General features: G+C 45.2%; 5 protein-coding genes across 5 annotated transcripts, besides 1 other annotated feature; 3 read left to right on the top strand and 2 right to left on the bottom strand.

Moving 5' to 3' along the window:
* Positions 1–205: 205 nt before the first annotated feature.
* PGRI_062210 (glycosyltransferase family 32 protein) lies at positions 206–1,480 on the bottom strand (the record flags this gene model as incomplete). The annotated part of the gene is made up of 2 exons (XM_040793935.1): positions 206–222; positions 835–1,480. The coding sequence occupies 2 exons, from the start codon at positions 1,478–1,480 to the stop codon at positions 206–208; spliced, it is 663 nt and encodes a 220-aa protein (XP_040648790.1).
* Positions 1,481–4,193: 2,713 nt separating this feature from the next.
* Positions 4,194–4,463: a sequence feature (Protein overlapping with rRNA (PGRI_062200, KXG50253.1) was converted to a misc_feature.).
* Positions 4,464–5,236: 773 nt separating this feature from the next.
* On the bottom strand, positions 5,237–5,950 carry PGRI_062190 (uncharacterized protein; the record flags this gene model as incomplete). The annotated part of the gene is made up of 1 exon (XM_040793933.1): positions 5,237–5,950. The coding sequence occupies one exon, from the start codon at positions 5,948–5,950 to the stop codon at positions 5,237–5,239; it is 714 nt and encodes a 237-aa protein (XP_040648788.1).
* Positions 5,951–6,749: 799 nt separating this feature from the next.
* Positions 6,750–8,195, top strand: aclF (extracellular proline rich protein; the record flags this gene model as incomplete). The annotated part of the gene is made up of 2 exons (XM_040793932.1): positions 6,750–6,924; positions 6,982–8,195. 2 exons carry the CDS (start codon positions 6,750–6,752, stop codon positions 8,193–8,195), a joined length of 1,389 nt encoding a protein of 462 aa, XP_040648787.1.
* Positions 8,196–10,793: 2,598 nt separating this feature from the next.
* Positions 10,794–11,739, top strand: PGRI_062170 (uncharacterized protein; the record flags this gene model as incomplete). Its single annotated transcript, XM_040793931.1, has 4 exons — positions 10,794–10,953; positions 11,014–11,084; positions 11,164–11,503; positions 11,558–11,739. 4 exons carry the CDS (start codon positions 10,794–10,796, stop codon positions 11,737–11,739), a joined length of 753 nt encoding a protein of 250 aa, XP_040648786.1.
* Positions 11,740–12,386: 647 nt separating this feature from the next.
* PGRI_062160 (uncharacterized protein) lies at positions 12,387–13,315 on the top strand (the record flags this gene model as incomplete). Its single annotated transcript, XM_040793930.1, has 3 exons — positions 12,387–12,476; positions 12,699–12,884; positions 12,929–13,315. 3 exons carry the CDS (start codon positions 12,387–12,389, stop codon positions 13,313–13,315), a joined length of 663 nt encoding a protein of 220 aa, XP_040648785.1.
* Between the last annotated feature and the right edge of the window lie 1,107 nt (positions 13,316–14,422).

Genomic DNA, 14,422 nt, shown 5'->3' with positions numbered 1-14,422 from the left:
ATTTTTCTCACCCCTTTGTCGAACTGCGACCAAGCTGTTACTGCGGAATTTGAGTAGGAGAGTCATTCACACAAGGAGGAAAAGCCTGTGATCAAGCCCTTCCCAGCGGCCAGTCGTATTGAAGAAATTCCATTGACCTCCAAATATCCGCTTCAGACATGAACATCAAAATTAGGATCACAAGAGCCTAAACTGTTTTCCTTTGTTAGTCCGCACTCCGGGCTATAACTGTGATTAATCAGGTTACATCTACTGTGGCTCTCTCTGCCGCTTCCAACCTTGGAACTTCCCCTCGAATCAAAAATCTCCCTATAGTAGTAATAGCAAACTCTCTAAATGATAAACCGCTACGAAATTGATAATTTATAGGCCAAGGCGAGAAAGATTAATATACAATTCCATCCTATATACATGATTCCAAAAGAATTCTCAAGGGAATTCATAAAAAACGCCAAACCAAACCACCAAATTTCCGACATGGTTCCTCCTTCTCTTGTCACTGCGCAAATTCCACGATTGCAGTTCAAAAATAATGTCTTCTCACAGCATATCCAACCCCCAGTACACAAGAAAAAAAAGCCGCGATCACCATCAAACTATCCATCCTTACATGGTCCGCTATATAATTCAAAGCCCGCCCATCCGATCCATGCCATGACCTGCCCGCCTCGTGCCGTATAACCTCCCTTGTATATCCGTCATCCAACACGCCGAGCCTGTGTCGGAGGCTACCGTATAGCCATGCATACTTCCTAAATGCAGCCGTCACCATCGTAGGTCCCGTTGACCAAAAGACTTGTAGATACGGTATTGGGATGAATCGAGACGTCGTACCACCGCGGCGCTTGCCCTCGTATAGTGCCCACTGGAGGAATGGAGATTCAGCTTCCGCCATGAAGAAATGGTTGCTCAGTCCGCGGGTACCGCTCGTTGGCGCAAATATGGCTTCTAGATTGAGGCTTTGGAGACATTGTATTTGAGTAGCCGAGGTCGGGTAGACGTCGAGATCTGCGTAGATGCCTCCCTCTGCATGGATGACGAGCAATCTGGCCATGTCGGCACGTTGTATGTTTTGGGGGTAGGCTTCATACGTCGATAGAAGCCAGGGGTATTTCCGTTTGATGAGTTGGAGGATGTCTTCGTCTGTCCAGAGCTTGATTGTGTAGTTTAGAAGCCCGAGGGTGTGCTCCCACCTGTCGCGTGATGCGTCTATTTGTGTCGAGTAGGTTTTCAGGTCGGTTGTTTTCCATATTTGATGAACGACGTTGGGTATTTGTGGGACGGTAGTGGAATGAGAGTCGGTAAGGTGTTTGGAGTTAGAGGTAGTGCACGAAGCAATTACGTCCATCGATGTGGACAGTTCGCCGGGGTTGGAAAAGGAGTTTGCAAAATTGAGGAGATGGATGATGAAGATGAGAACGAGTGATAGGATTCCGACAGCAATGAACCTTGTCCGCCTTTTTCCCGAAGTAATGATCATTATAGCTGGTTGAGCGATATAAGATGCGATTCCAGTGCCAAAACCCATGAGGCAGAGAGGACTGTTAATGAAGCAAAAGGCTGACCTGCGACGGGCAGAAGTTAGGGTTTGGCTAGGGACTACTTGTTCAAAAATCCAAAACGTAATAACATGTTCGTGTGTAAAGAATAAGGAGTCTGTGGATATTTACGGAGCAATACTGTATGTACTTTGTGTGTTAATGGCTGCTCTCGATAGCCTGGAAGAGCAATTGGTTCCTATATAATGGTCCTTCTAAGGACACTTAGAACAGCATCCTTTGCAATTCTTATATTGTCATTGTGTGACTACCATTTGACTGTCAAATCTGTAGTTCTTCATATATTGCCAGTAGGATTATAATACGAGGACAGAAGTCATAACCCTTAGCGATACCGAATGAGACATTCCTCTTGGCACAGCATACGAGAATTTGCGCCAGACCCTCCCGCCCCGTGATTCCGTGATCGACAGGGTTACAATGTTATGTTATAAGTTTCAATGAGTTGAATACTGTTGCCTACATTGCCTTAGCTAACAGGATAATTCCCCAAGTCTCTAGCTCCTCGAGACCGAGCTCACGTTATGAAGGCTTGTATGGGGGCTTAAAAGGACCGATAGTCCGTTACATCTGTCTTTGCTGGAATGGGCGTCATACGAACACCAAAATTTGCTTAGATTATTGAATGATATGCTGCTAAGGTAAATATATTTGAATATCGATCCTCGCAGCGCCTGTATAAAGGAAGGAAAGGAAAGGGAGAGAGACCGCTCATAATCATCTGTTGGGGGCCGGGACTCCACCTGTACGCCTGCTTTTACAGTATCTAGGTCTTTGAATAACTTCTTCCATAATCATCATATGCTTCAGTGCGAGTCTGTACTTTCAAAAATGCTCCTTTTGCCCTCTGGCTGCAAGTGCATACCAGGAATGGTCTTTAAAGTACAATGTCCTCGGGACCCCCGTGTAGGATAGTGATGAAAGACAGTAAACCTTCAAAGACTTTTCTTGACCCATAGAATATACAGGAAAATAGGGACCTATCTCATATATCCATTGTATCAAAGCAGAATTCCGATGATCACGGTGAAATTTCGGTATTTGGACCAGGTACAGCTCGTTCCTGTAAACACTGTGCGTTCCCACACTTCCAACGCTTTACCTCCGTCCGAGATCTAACCAAAACTGGCTTAAAAGATCGCTCGAATTGAAGTACTTATATGGAAATTTATGGGGGTGAACTCTACATAAGCCACAGGCAAATCCATCGAATGGAGTTAGTACACCGAAACGGGAAAATGCGTAATATCAAAGGTAAGCTTTTACAAAACAGTGGTAATGCCTTGGTATAACTTAATAACCTTCTCCATAGTGGGCTCTTGGAACTATCAGTAGCATGGTTATACAAATCGTCACGTAGTGCTAATTGGCTAGTTATTGTAGTAGGCATGAAAGGTTCAGGCTCGATTTGATCTTGCTGAGGTAACTAGCCCATCGTGCCCAGGTGTACCCTTCGGATAATCCCGCTCCCTTCGGGGTATCCCACTGATCGAGTGCACGTGGTAGTTTTTATCAAGTGCGCCGCTTTAACCATGTTCTTTTTTTGGAAGTGTCGGTGGAGGCGGGGTCTTGAAGAAATGGGTCGAAGTTGGCTCGATGAACTCCATTCTCCGTTGGTGAAACATCGCTATTCTAGCCACATGAAATTCAATATTACATTTTCATGTCGGGATTTGACCGAGATGCAAAACTACAAACCAAAATATATGTGTGGGTATTTAGATGAACGACGTATTCAGGGTGTATTCAGAGTCTAGGGATGGAATTTGGGTCTAAATGAAAACTCAGACTCGAAATATGTTCAATGTTCTCTAAGATCATCATCACAGTCCACTATTTTCTGGGTTAGGAGGTTAATGGGAGTGGGTCTGACCGGGTAATATTAGAGCCGCTTTGGTCGCAGCATACATTATTATAACACCATTCGTTATGTATTAAACTTGGTCCCTGATGGCGTTTCAAGGGTGCTCGGGCCCACTTAGACTATAGATCTTGTAGGCAACGACTTTATATTGAGATGCTTATAAAATGTGTTGACCACCGTCTAAAATTAGATTGCGGGGTTCGAAAATCTAAAGACTTTCGATATCAAAGGCGTCCTTACATTGTGGATGTTTCTTCCCACTTGGAAACATTGTAAGCCTAGATAACCCCAAGCAGCGGAGAAAAGCCAAACATGGCCAGTGAGCTGGATATGGTGGCTATGCTTTTACTCTTTCTCTCTCTAAAATGTCTATCTTAGTTGATGGATGTTTGTTTTAAAGGACAGAGTGTTTCCAAGTGAGGGCATGTGTCAATTTTCAAGCAGCAGATATGGCCTTACTGGGCTACATATACAACCACCATGGTTTTGTGTAGCCTAGTGGTTAAATACTCTGTATTTTTTTTCCCACAGCATGGCATCGGAAGATTTCGTATCGTGGATCAGCCGAGGCCCGTGCGACTGTCGACAACGGCGACGCTTCTTCTATTATTTATAGAACAACGCACCATTGGCGCTATATCATTTCTTCTCGTTCGATATCCAATACATACGACCATAGGGTGTGGAAAACAGGGCTTCCCGTCCGCTCAGCCGTACTTAAGCCACACGCCGGTGAGTTAGTAGTTGGGTGGGTGACCACCAGCGAATCCTCACTGTTGTATGTTTTTGCTTTTTCCCCTATGATTAATCTCTCCGTCCTCAACATCCAGTTCAAGCTGGAGGGATCGTTGAACGTCCTCCACACTCAACGTGCTGATAGCGACCGTCGGTAACTTGGTTTCCAAGGCGTCAATCTGATCCATCGCTTCTTGCAGCTGACGGCGGTCAATCTTATCCCCGAGGAATTTTCGCACATCGCGTTTCAATCGTTTATAGTCATTCAAGCGATGCTTGGCAACGACCTCTTTGGCATCTTCCATATTGATTGATGGTCTACTGGAAGGTGAGCGGGCCGAATCTAGGTTCCACAAAAGGAATGACGAACAAATCTGCGATTGGTCAAAATCACTCAGACGAAATTCTACGCACGGTCCTCAAAAAGTGGAGATACGTGGATTCGTATAGTGCCAAAATCTTCATTTTCGTACTTATCAATTTACAATACACAAAAATAATCGGCCGCATAAGCGGTCTTGTGTAGTCTTTTCAGTAGTCTTTTCAGTAGTCTTTCTAGCAGTATCTTTAGTAGTCTTCTCAGATATCACTCTGTTTAGATAGATCAATAGCAAGAAAAGGCGGAAATTCTTGTTCTATATTTTCTTTTTTGATCAACAAAAATTCCATCTTGCGGCCCTACCATTCAGCCCCGTAGCCTACTGTCGCTTGAGTTAGGCGGCAGACTCCATAAGGAAGAGGATCTACATATCTGGACTCGACTGCCTAGTTTCTCTACTTCTTTCTATCCTTAGAAGTCTAGTGAAATGCACTCTTCCCATCAAAAAAGACCTAGCTGGTAACAGATATAAGAGAAATACCTAGAATGACAATATGAGATTCCATATTTGTTACCCAATTTGGGCCTTAGCCTAGGGATTGAATAGCCTGAGTTAACTTACAAGAGCAAACAACATCTTTGCCGATTGGGGGCTAGGAGCAACTCTTTAACCACAGAAAGCAGGCAAACAAATAGAGAGCAAACATGTATGTGATAGTAAGTGAGAACAGAGCATATCATCACACATAGGATCGAAGTTTACAGTTCTTCGTCATCCTCTACCCAATCATCATCTGGACAATCCACCTCTTTAAACACCCAATAAACACAATCAGACGGATTTGCGGTTTGGTAAATATATCCTGTGGGATATGTCGCCAGCCCGTTATAGTTATTGTAGCTGTTTTTCAAATTGACACAAAGTGAGCACTTATTCTTCTTCTGCTCATTCAGATCACCCCCTTGACTGGAATCATCTCGATCACAACTCTGATGCGCCTTGAACGGCGCAATATAGTTCTCGACGTCGCGGTAAATATTCGGATACAAAAACACTCCAGTGAAACCAATCCAGGTTGGACCCTTGGACCAGGCCGAACCGTGCCCATCCCAGAGATAGAACCGGTCGTTCTTGCGGACGTTCTGGTCATCTTGTTCACGCTTGCAAGCTCCCCGCGTGGAGCGGCAGACGCGGAAAGGGCGCCGGTTATCGTCTGCATCATACCGGTAGTATGCGCCTTGTTGATAGCCTAGCTTTTGCTTTTTGTTGTTTTCGATTCGGTAGCATTTGCCGTAATAAAGATCTAGCTCATCTTTTTGTGGTTGAATTGGTGCCACGGGAGTATCATGGAATGGGGTAAAAAGGTTGTGGAGGCCCGGGAGGGGTGGCGCCAAGGTCGGAGGAGCACTGTTGACAGGATGAATGAGGAAACAGGCTAGCACTAAGTTGAGATATAGAGCAAGTTGAGGCATATTGATGTAATGACCACTTATGATTGAGACTGGTGGACGAAGGAGGTTTTGGTGTGATGGGCTGCTAGAGTGTTGATCTGCCCGTCTATTCTAGAAAGACGACAGGTTTAAATATTATGGCGTAGGAACTAGTAGAGACATCAGGAGATAACAAGTTAGCAAGATTCATAGAATAGTGACAACATGTCTAAGCTCTAGAACATCTACCTAGATATCCACCCATGGTATGACCGCAGAAGCGAAGAAGGTATGGCGAGGGATCGCAGGGTGTCAGTGTCATAAGTAAATGCATGTTCAGATAACATTCTCTGGGTCAAAGTTAAATATGGGGCTCAAAGCCTGTATGGTTTCATTGCTGGGTGGGATGGAAGGATCCAACCAGACACCAAAACCTTTTGGAAGAACGTCTCTTAAGATATAAATTTATTTAGTGTTGCTTGCAGCTTCGTAACAAAAATCGATGAATCATAATGTATCTTTCTAGTGATGCATTCTGCGCCCAAAATGAAAATCAGGTCATCCTTTAGGTCTTGACTGCTGTTTTAGAATCCGACTGTTACTTCTCTTAACCATTGTACTGCCCCAATTGTTAATATTTGATTATTCTTTTATCGTATTTCTCCCTGGTCCAAACCACATCTATTGAGCCATGAGGTCCCTGCTGGCCTTGATATCACTCATTTCAATCCATGTACGGCTATGTGCAGGTAACATTTGTCATACAAGCAATGATGGTCCTGTATACTGTCCACAATATCCTTATGGTGGTGGCGCTGGATTTCAGCCATGCACGAATCAAATGTATCCACCGTACTATCCTGGGCCAGAGAAACCTTTTTACCATTATCCGCCTGGTTATCGGAACCCTCTTCAACCTGGCTATCATACCTATCCACCACCAGGGCCGGGGAATGGATTTGGCCCTCCCGGTGTAAGGCCTCCCTTTTACGCTCCCGGGTATGAACATCAATATGGTACTTAGGCTCCTTCTCCATCCACACCGGGTGCTGGGAACTAACTAAATTATCTAGGATCGGGATACCCTGATGGGAACCAATTTGATCCATGGTTCCATTTCCATTTCCCAAATCTGAATTGGCCTCGACCACCAAATGACAATTGCAAAAAATGTCCTCCCGGGCCTAAAGGGGACAAAGGTGATTCGGGACCAAGAGGTGAACAGGGTCCAGAGGGGAGACAAGGTGCATCTGGACCAAAGGGAGATAAGGGCGAGAAAGGTGACAAAGGCGACAAAGGTGACCAGGGTGACAAAGGTGACCAGGGTGACAAAGGTGACCAGGGTGACAAAGGTGACAAAGGCGACAAAGGTGACCAGGGTGACAAAGGTGACCAAGGTGACCAAGGTGACAAAGGTGACAAAGGTGACAAAGGTGACCAAGGTGACAAAGGTGACCAAGGTGACCAAGGTGACCAAGGTGACAAAGGTGACAAAGGTGACAAAGGTGACCAAGGTGACAAAGGTGACAAAGGTGACCAAGGTGACAAAGGTGACCAAGGTGACAAAGGTGACAAAGGCGACAAAGGCGACAAAGGTGGAAATGGCGACAATGGTGACAACCAGCGTCCTAATAATAGCACAACTCAACAAGACTTGTCGCTCTCGGGGCTCCAAGCCCTTCGGCTTTGCCAGCCTAAGTCAAATACCGATGGCAGAGAAGTCAAGGTTGGTGGTGTAACATACAAGATAACCTGTCGGCAAGTCATTGCCGGGGAAAAGTACAGTGTATTCAACACGCATAATCTTGAAGAGGCTATGGTCATTTGCTCCACCCTGCCTGGGTGTGAAGCAGTTGGCGCCAGCGGCAGCTCCATCGTCACATGGAACCCCAATCGAGATGTCGAAACAGCCCAGTCACCTGAAGGAATAGTCGCCGTCGCAATGCAGGCTCGACCATCGAAAGATATTCCACCAAACATAAAGAAGGCTCGAGACAGCGAATGCCCAGATATCCATGGATCAACATTGGATGTGGGCGGCGTCAAATATGAGATCTTCTGCACAAGCAAGAAGAACACGCTCAAAGACCCTGTGAAAACACTGAGTGCGGAAAAGAATCTTTTTGAATGTCTTGCGCTATGCTCTTCAGAGTCAACCTGCAGAGTTATTGCACCAACGGGGACTACGCAGAAGTGCTCAATTTCTGACAAGCAGGAGTCAGGGTTTGAAGATGATAAAGGAGAGAGCAGGGTCTATTGGGTTGCTCGTGCCATAACTAGGGGTTAATTGGTGGGCTGAAAATAGCCATGGCCATTTTGTCTCACTGCTGCAGAGAAGATCGAGAATACAAATTTTCCAATCTAAATAAGCAGCATTGCAATGCAAGCCTGTGCAAAATACACTCGTGGAAGAAGATAAAGACTTTCAACATGGGGATCCTCATGTGTCACTTGGCTGAAAGGGTCTAATTTGTTGAACCTTCGTGCCACCTTTACATTCCAGGCCGTGTAAAAACCTATGAGTGATAATAAATAATGACCGGAATCAGAAGCTGATAGAATTTCTGCTTATAGCCTGATTTCACGTCCTCGGCAAATCAATGACGTTACTGCCTACTGCCAGTGAGACAGGAAGCCCAGTCCACCCATAGAGATCCCCTCGTAAACAACGTTTCAAGCTTCAACATCTAGAATACACTTTCAATAACCCTTAGTTAATAGCTGGTGGGTGATTTGCCGGAAATGTTGTAAATAAGCATCGCTAAGGCCGGATTAACGCATACCGGAATGTTGTGGCACCCTGCCAGTTTAGGAAACATCAATGCAACTCAAAGTTTAATTTACGGCATATCTACATTTTCTGGATTCTAAGTGCCGGCGAAGGGTATGCCGTTGCACAATACAGTATAGTATGGCATGCCTATCTAGACATTCCATGATTCTAGAGAAGCACTAACCAAGACCTTTTATTGTGCATGTAATGTCCCTCTACTCAGCTTCTTCGGTGGAAGAATTATGAGGTACTACTGATATATTGAGGAAATAAAGCCACAGTACTTCCGAGGAAACCTTATTCTGTAACCTATTATACAAGTACGGTGGTATAGATACTTAACCTGACACCACTAACCAAGCCTCTATTAGATCATACACTCATCATAGTAATGTCAGCATTGTAGCAGCTGCAAAGGCAATTTACAGGGTTCAATCTGCAAATAAAGTCATCACCTCACTCACAGACCATAGCACATTTGGACAGAAATTATGCATAGCTTATATCACATATGTGTGACCATGCTAGTGCCGGAGTGATATTGGGTAATTGTCCTAATAAAACGGTCTTTATCTCTTTACACTCTTTGTTGCCTTTCAAACGGCCAGTTGAGACTAATTGGTATTCGGTTGGTCTAAAGAATAAACATGTGATTGTCTGATGCAAAAATCATTATGAGATTCATATGTTGATTTGTGTGTTTTGCACAATCCCTCATTTGTTTATTTTACAGTCACATTCCCCCTTTTCACCTCTATCCCCCTTTTCTCCCTTTTCGCCTTTTTCGCCTTTTTCACCCTTATCCCCCCTCTTGCACTCAGGGCTCACAGGGCACGGGTCAGGTTTAGGAGGTGGTGGACGAACTGGCTCTTGTGGTGGGTATGGGTATGGGGGATAAGGAGGAGGTATAGGATAAGGATGTTGGTATCCAGGCGGCGGCGGTGGTGGTAATGGATATGGATGTGGCTGTATTGGAGGCGGATAGGGTTGTTGCACAGGATAAGGAGGTTGGTATCCAGACGGAGGTGGTGGCGGTGGCCGCATTTGATGATGAGGGTATAGATGCGGATTATGATATTCTTGGTAGCCCATTCCATTACCATTCCATCCAGGGGGAGGGGGGAACCCCCCCATATTTCCAGGACTAAGGCATAATGGTGTATTGGGAACAATACTGCAGTAAGAGGCGTACGCTGGTGGATAGCAAGGGGGAGCAATACATCCAGTGTAGAATTGCGCAGTAGCACAATGCAGATTAGAAATAAAAGCCCATAGTAAAAGTAAATTGGCCTGCATTTTTGCAGGGGATGCGACAGCCAAATGAAATGATAGGAACACCCTTGTGGCCTAGGAAAGAAAAGTTGTCTTGACATAAATGCGCCGATTTATACTTTACTTTACTTGAAGCCACCTAAGTCTCCGATATATCCGCTTCAAGATTTGGACTAATTAGACCTAGATGAACTGTTACAATCCGTCAAAATGTGTCATAAGCTGCCACACCTGCATTCGTGTCGTGCGTTCCATTAAACTTTTGCATTCCCATCCACATCATCGAGGGCTACGCACGGGCCCAGGATTGTGTACGACTTTCAAATCCGCTCCAAGACCTTTTTCAACATGTAATCATACGAGTCTATGACTCTTTGACTCTTTCACAGGCCGGCCCTGTCGAAAACAGAACTAGTATGACGGTTGCAAGGTGGTGTGGAAGTGGAAAGGACGTTTTAGGACTCGAGCACCTACTCAGCTACGCCTCTTTACAACCCCTTCGAGACCCTATCGGCTAACCTACTTTCCGTAGAATGTACCTAAAATGGGAAGGCAACAGTACATTAAAACAACTGACAGTTGTTTTATTGTTTTACCGTCTTATCGAATTCCAAGGTTCGCAGAGTTGCATGACGTGACTCGTCTGTTTGTATTCTATGATTAATGAAATGTACAGTGTGAGTCTGTATTAAGCAGTAGGCGTATGCTCATTGACATTTACCGTGCTGTTGTATTTGCCTTGATTATAAGCCAGTTGTTATCCTGAAGCTGTCGAAGTCTGATATCCCAAGGTCCCCCCTCGGCTCTTGCCTTTCATAACACAGAACGTCTAGGCGAAAAATGCCTGTTCTTTCCAGCCTAAAACTCGTGGTCTTTGGCCTTCTCATACCATATCTATCTGGAGTAGTGATAGGTCAGGGTTTGCCACCAACAGATGGTTTAACAGGCGCTGCAGCTGGTGTAGGGCTTAATAAAACTGCACCTGGAGTTGGTGGAAAAGGTGGGATCTTCCAACCTTCATACCCATGAATAGATGAAAGACATACTAACCACTCGACAGGGGGCTTGGGCGAGACAGTTCAAGGCCTTGGTATTGATCAAATTCTCAATCTTGACTTAGACAATCAAAAGGTGGGTTATACTGAGAGATGGTTTGACAATATCACTCAAAAGTCTTGATAAAGGAAGCTGATTGAATGACTACGAGCAGAAACTCGTCGGTGTAGGAGGCCAACAGGGCGAAGCAAAGATCGATGTTCTGGCCGCAAGGCGTGCCAAAGAGAACAATAGTACAGTTGAGGAGGAGAAGCAAAAAATCAAGGATAATCAAAAGAAGGACAAGAATACTAAGGAAAAGGCGGAGGAAGACCTGGTAGCAGGTCGCCTTAATGTATTCTATGCATATGGCATGCAGAGTGTCGGGCAGAAGGTTCGTCCCAAATGGGTTCTAGTCTTCGAGAATGCATTCACTGCCCATGCATATTTCGGCCAGGTGATGCAAGACTACCAGGAGTATTACAAAAAGAGCAGAGAGAACTCCAAGGATCCACGTATGCAAGATTTCCTTCTTTATGCTATAAAAATCTCCATCTGACTTGAAACAGGTCCTCATCCCCAGATTTTTATTTTCCCTCATGGTGTCGGCCCTGAGCAGTTGGAACGAGTCAATAAATACAAGGACTATGCCAACAAGTTGTTCTTCAACCAAGTTGATGAGAAGGCTATGCAGCTGCCTGTCATTCCTGTGCAGGACAAATATGGATATGTCTTACATAGCACTAATTAGTATTGCTTGTCAATGCTCTTGACGGCAACCGAGCAAGAATCGTACCATTGGACTTCTACTACGCAGTTTCTTACATTCACAAATGCCACTATGGATATTTTGCCTGAGTATCTTTCTACTAAATCCGTCTTCATCAGCACCTAGCGTTGTAATATCTCCACACTTCGATGCTTTGCGGCATGCATACAACGTTGTATCTGGCCTTCCCGGACAAGGAAATGACCGTCTCGTCGCGTCGGCAACTGGTCCCCATAACCCTCGTATACCCGCTTCCGGATTGTAACTATCCATTAGGGTTATAGAATTGCTATTCATTCCTACTTATCTACTACATACTGTAGATAGATACATCCTGACTATTCTTGGGCTTTTCATTCCTGTCACTACAAACTCACCCAGCCCTACTAATCAAGCATACGTCCACGATTATCTAACTCTCCATATCAACGAGAAGATGAGAATTATTGAGACTTCAACGACCTTAATCGCATTCCTCATATTCATTGATTCGAGCTTAGCTCAATTCGCCTACATTTGCACCTCTAACACACTATGCACGCCCGTCTCGCTATATCAACCAAGTCAACAACCATGCCTCAACTCAATACAGCAACAAATCGGTGGCATGCAAAATCTCTTTCCTCAATATGGATATGGCCAAGGTGGACCCTGCATTTGTTCACACGGCGGTCCTAGCCTTTCAAATTTCCTCCCACCTCAGCAACCTCCATCCATCGGTATGTTGAACATGGGCCAAGGCCCGCTATTTGTACTTGGGCAGCAGCATATCCTGTATCCACCTCAGGTTATTCCCGGTGGGCAATTTCCTCCGCCTCAACCTATACAACCAGTCATTCCGCCTCAGCCTATACAACCAGTCACTCCGCCTCAGCCTGTACAACCAGTCACTCCGCCTCAGCCTGTACAGCCAGTCACTCCACCTCAACCTATAAAACCAGTCACTCCGCCTCAACCTGTACAGCCACAGCCTTGTACTGTTTGTCCCCAGGGACCTGCCGGTCCGCAGGGACCACAGGGGTCTCCAGGGGCACAAGGGCCTCAGGGGCAGCAAGGGCCTCAAGGGCAGCAAGGGCCTCAAGGGCAGCAAGGGCCTCAAGGGCAGCAAGGGCCTCAAGGAAAGCAAGGTGATCAGGGCGTTAGGGGTCCATCTGGTGCTGATGGAAAACAGGGCCCTGCGGGTTCTTGTCCCTCAGGGTGTGCAGAATCAGGTTCAGGAACAGGGGAAAATCAAGGCCTACATCCTGGAGGAATCGCCAAAGGAAATGGTGCAAAGTTTCAAGAGACTGTACCTCCGACAAGCGGGAACGGAATTGCCGAAGGAAATGGCGCAAGTTTCGATTCAGATGTGCCCATCCCCGCTGTCCAAAATGGAATTGCCAATGACAAAGATCCAGAATTTGAGAATTCCTTACCCCCAGTGGCGGAGAACGGAATCGCCAGTGGAAATGAAGCAAAGTACGATGATGATGTGCCTAAGCCTAATGACCAGACAGGTATTGCCAAAGGGGAGGGTGCAAGCTTCGAGGATTCCGTGCCTAAGCCAGTGGTCGATTGATCTATCTGAAATTAATGGGAATCAAGTAGGATACTTGGGCAACTCGAGATTGACGCGGTTGGAAGAAGTTGATGTCTGCAATTCCGATCTCATGATTTTATTTCTCTTCGTTCTGTCTATATTCTGCGTACCTAAAATTTCCTGTCTCCTCCCTCTCCTTTCCCTGTTGTTGAAAATTTGCTACTTTTCTAATAATTATACATAATAAATATGTGAACATTATACACAGAATCACCGTTCTATAATTTTCTAGAGAGCTGCTAGTTTCTTTTTGTTGTTGTTGGCAATTACACGAGGTTTCCTACTCTGTCTGACCTCAAAATTCCCAAATCAGGCGATCATCCAAATCAGGCGAGAAAAAAAAAATATATGCAGCGAAATAGTATAGACTGACAAGTACAAGGAAAACTTCCAACATTCATCTGAGTCGAGACGGATGCGACCTCACCTATCACGGCTCAGGGAAACGCAATTTAGTGAACCTACTTTACCCCATGGTCCCTTTGCTTGACTCCTACTCGAATAGCAAGCCTGGAGGAAATTCGACCTCAAGGCCTTTACCTCGCAACCCCCGTTTCCTTCTGATACGCAAGTAGATTGATGGATTAAGCTATGATGTCTCGGTCCCTCTTGGTCCTGGGATATATTGCCCTAAGAAATGAAAATACACTTATAGAATGTAATCCTAGTTACAAAGTCATATAATATTATGTTAAAATGCAGGATTCAATATCTATGCCAGATAAGTTACAACATAAACGCGCAAATAACTATCCGCCCGAACCTCTTGATGTTTCTTTATGGAGAGTTTGTACAGTCATAAATAACAGATTAAGATAGCTTCTGTGTTAGAGATTTGTAAGGTTCCCAGGCTTTCTAGAGTGTTGGCCCAGCAAACAAGTCAAACAGACTAATACCTGCTCGTTTGGAAACATGGCAGGCATTCGAATCCCCATCCTGCCAACCACTTACCCTCTAGAGTGGCCACTGCGAACGAGTGAGTTGTATAGAGACAGTGTTAGTGGGTAATGTTTCTTTGGTTCTTGTAACAAGCTTGGCCTTCTGAAAGGGGACTAGCATCTGCTAAATTGACTGACCGTGACCTGC

Source organism: Penicillium griseofulvum (genome assembly GCF_001561935.1).
Source record: "Penicillium griseofulvum strain PG3 chromosome Unknown contig_95, whole genome shotgun sequence".
Taxonomy (NCBI): Eukaryota; Fungi; Ascomycota; class Eurotiomycetes; order Eurotiales; family Aspergillaceae; genus Penicillium; species Penicillium griseofulvum.
Note: the sequence above shows the minus strand (reverse complement) of the source record. Positions and strands in the feature narration are given on the sequence as shown.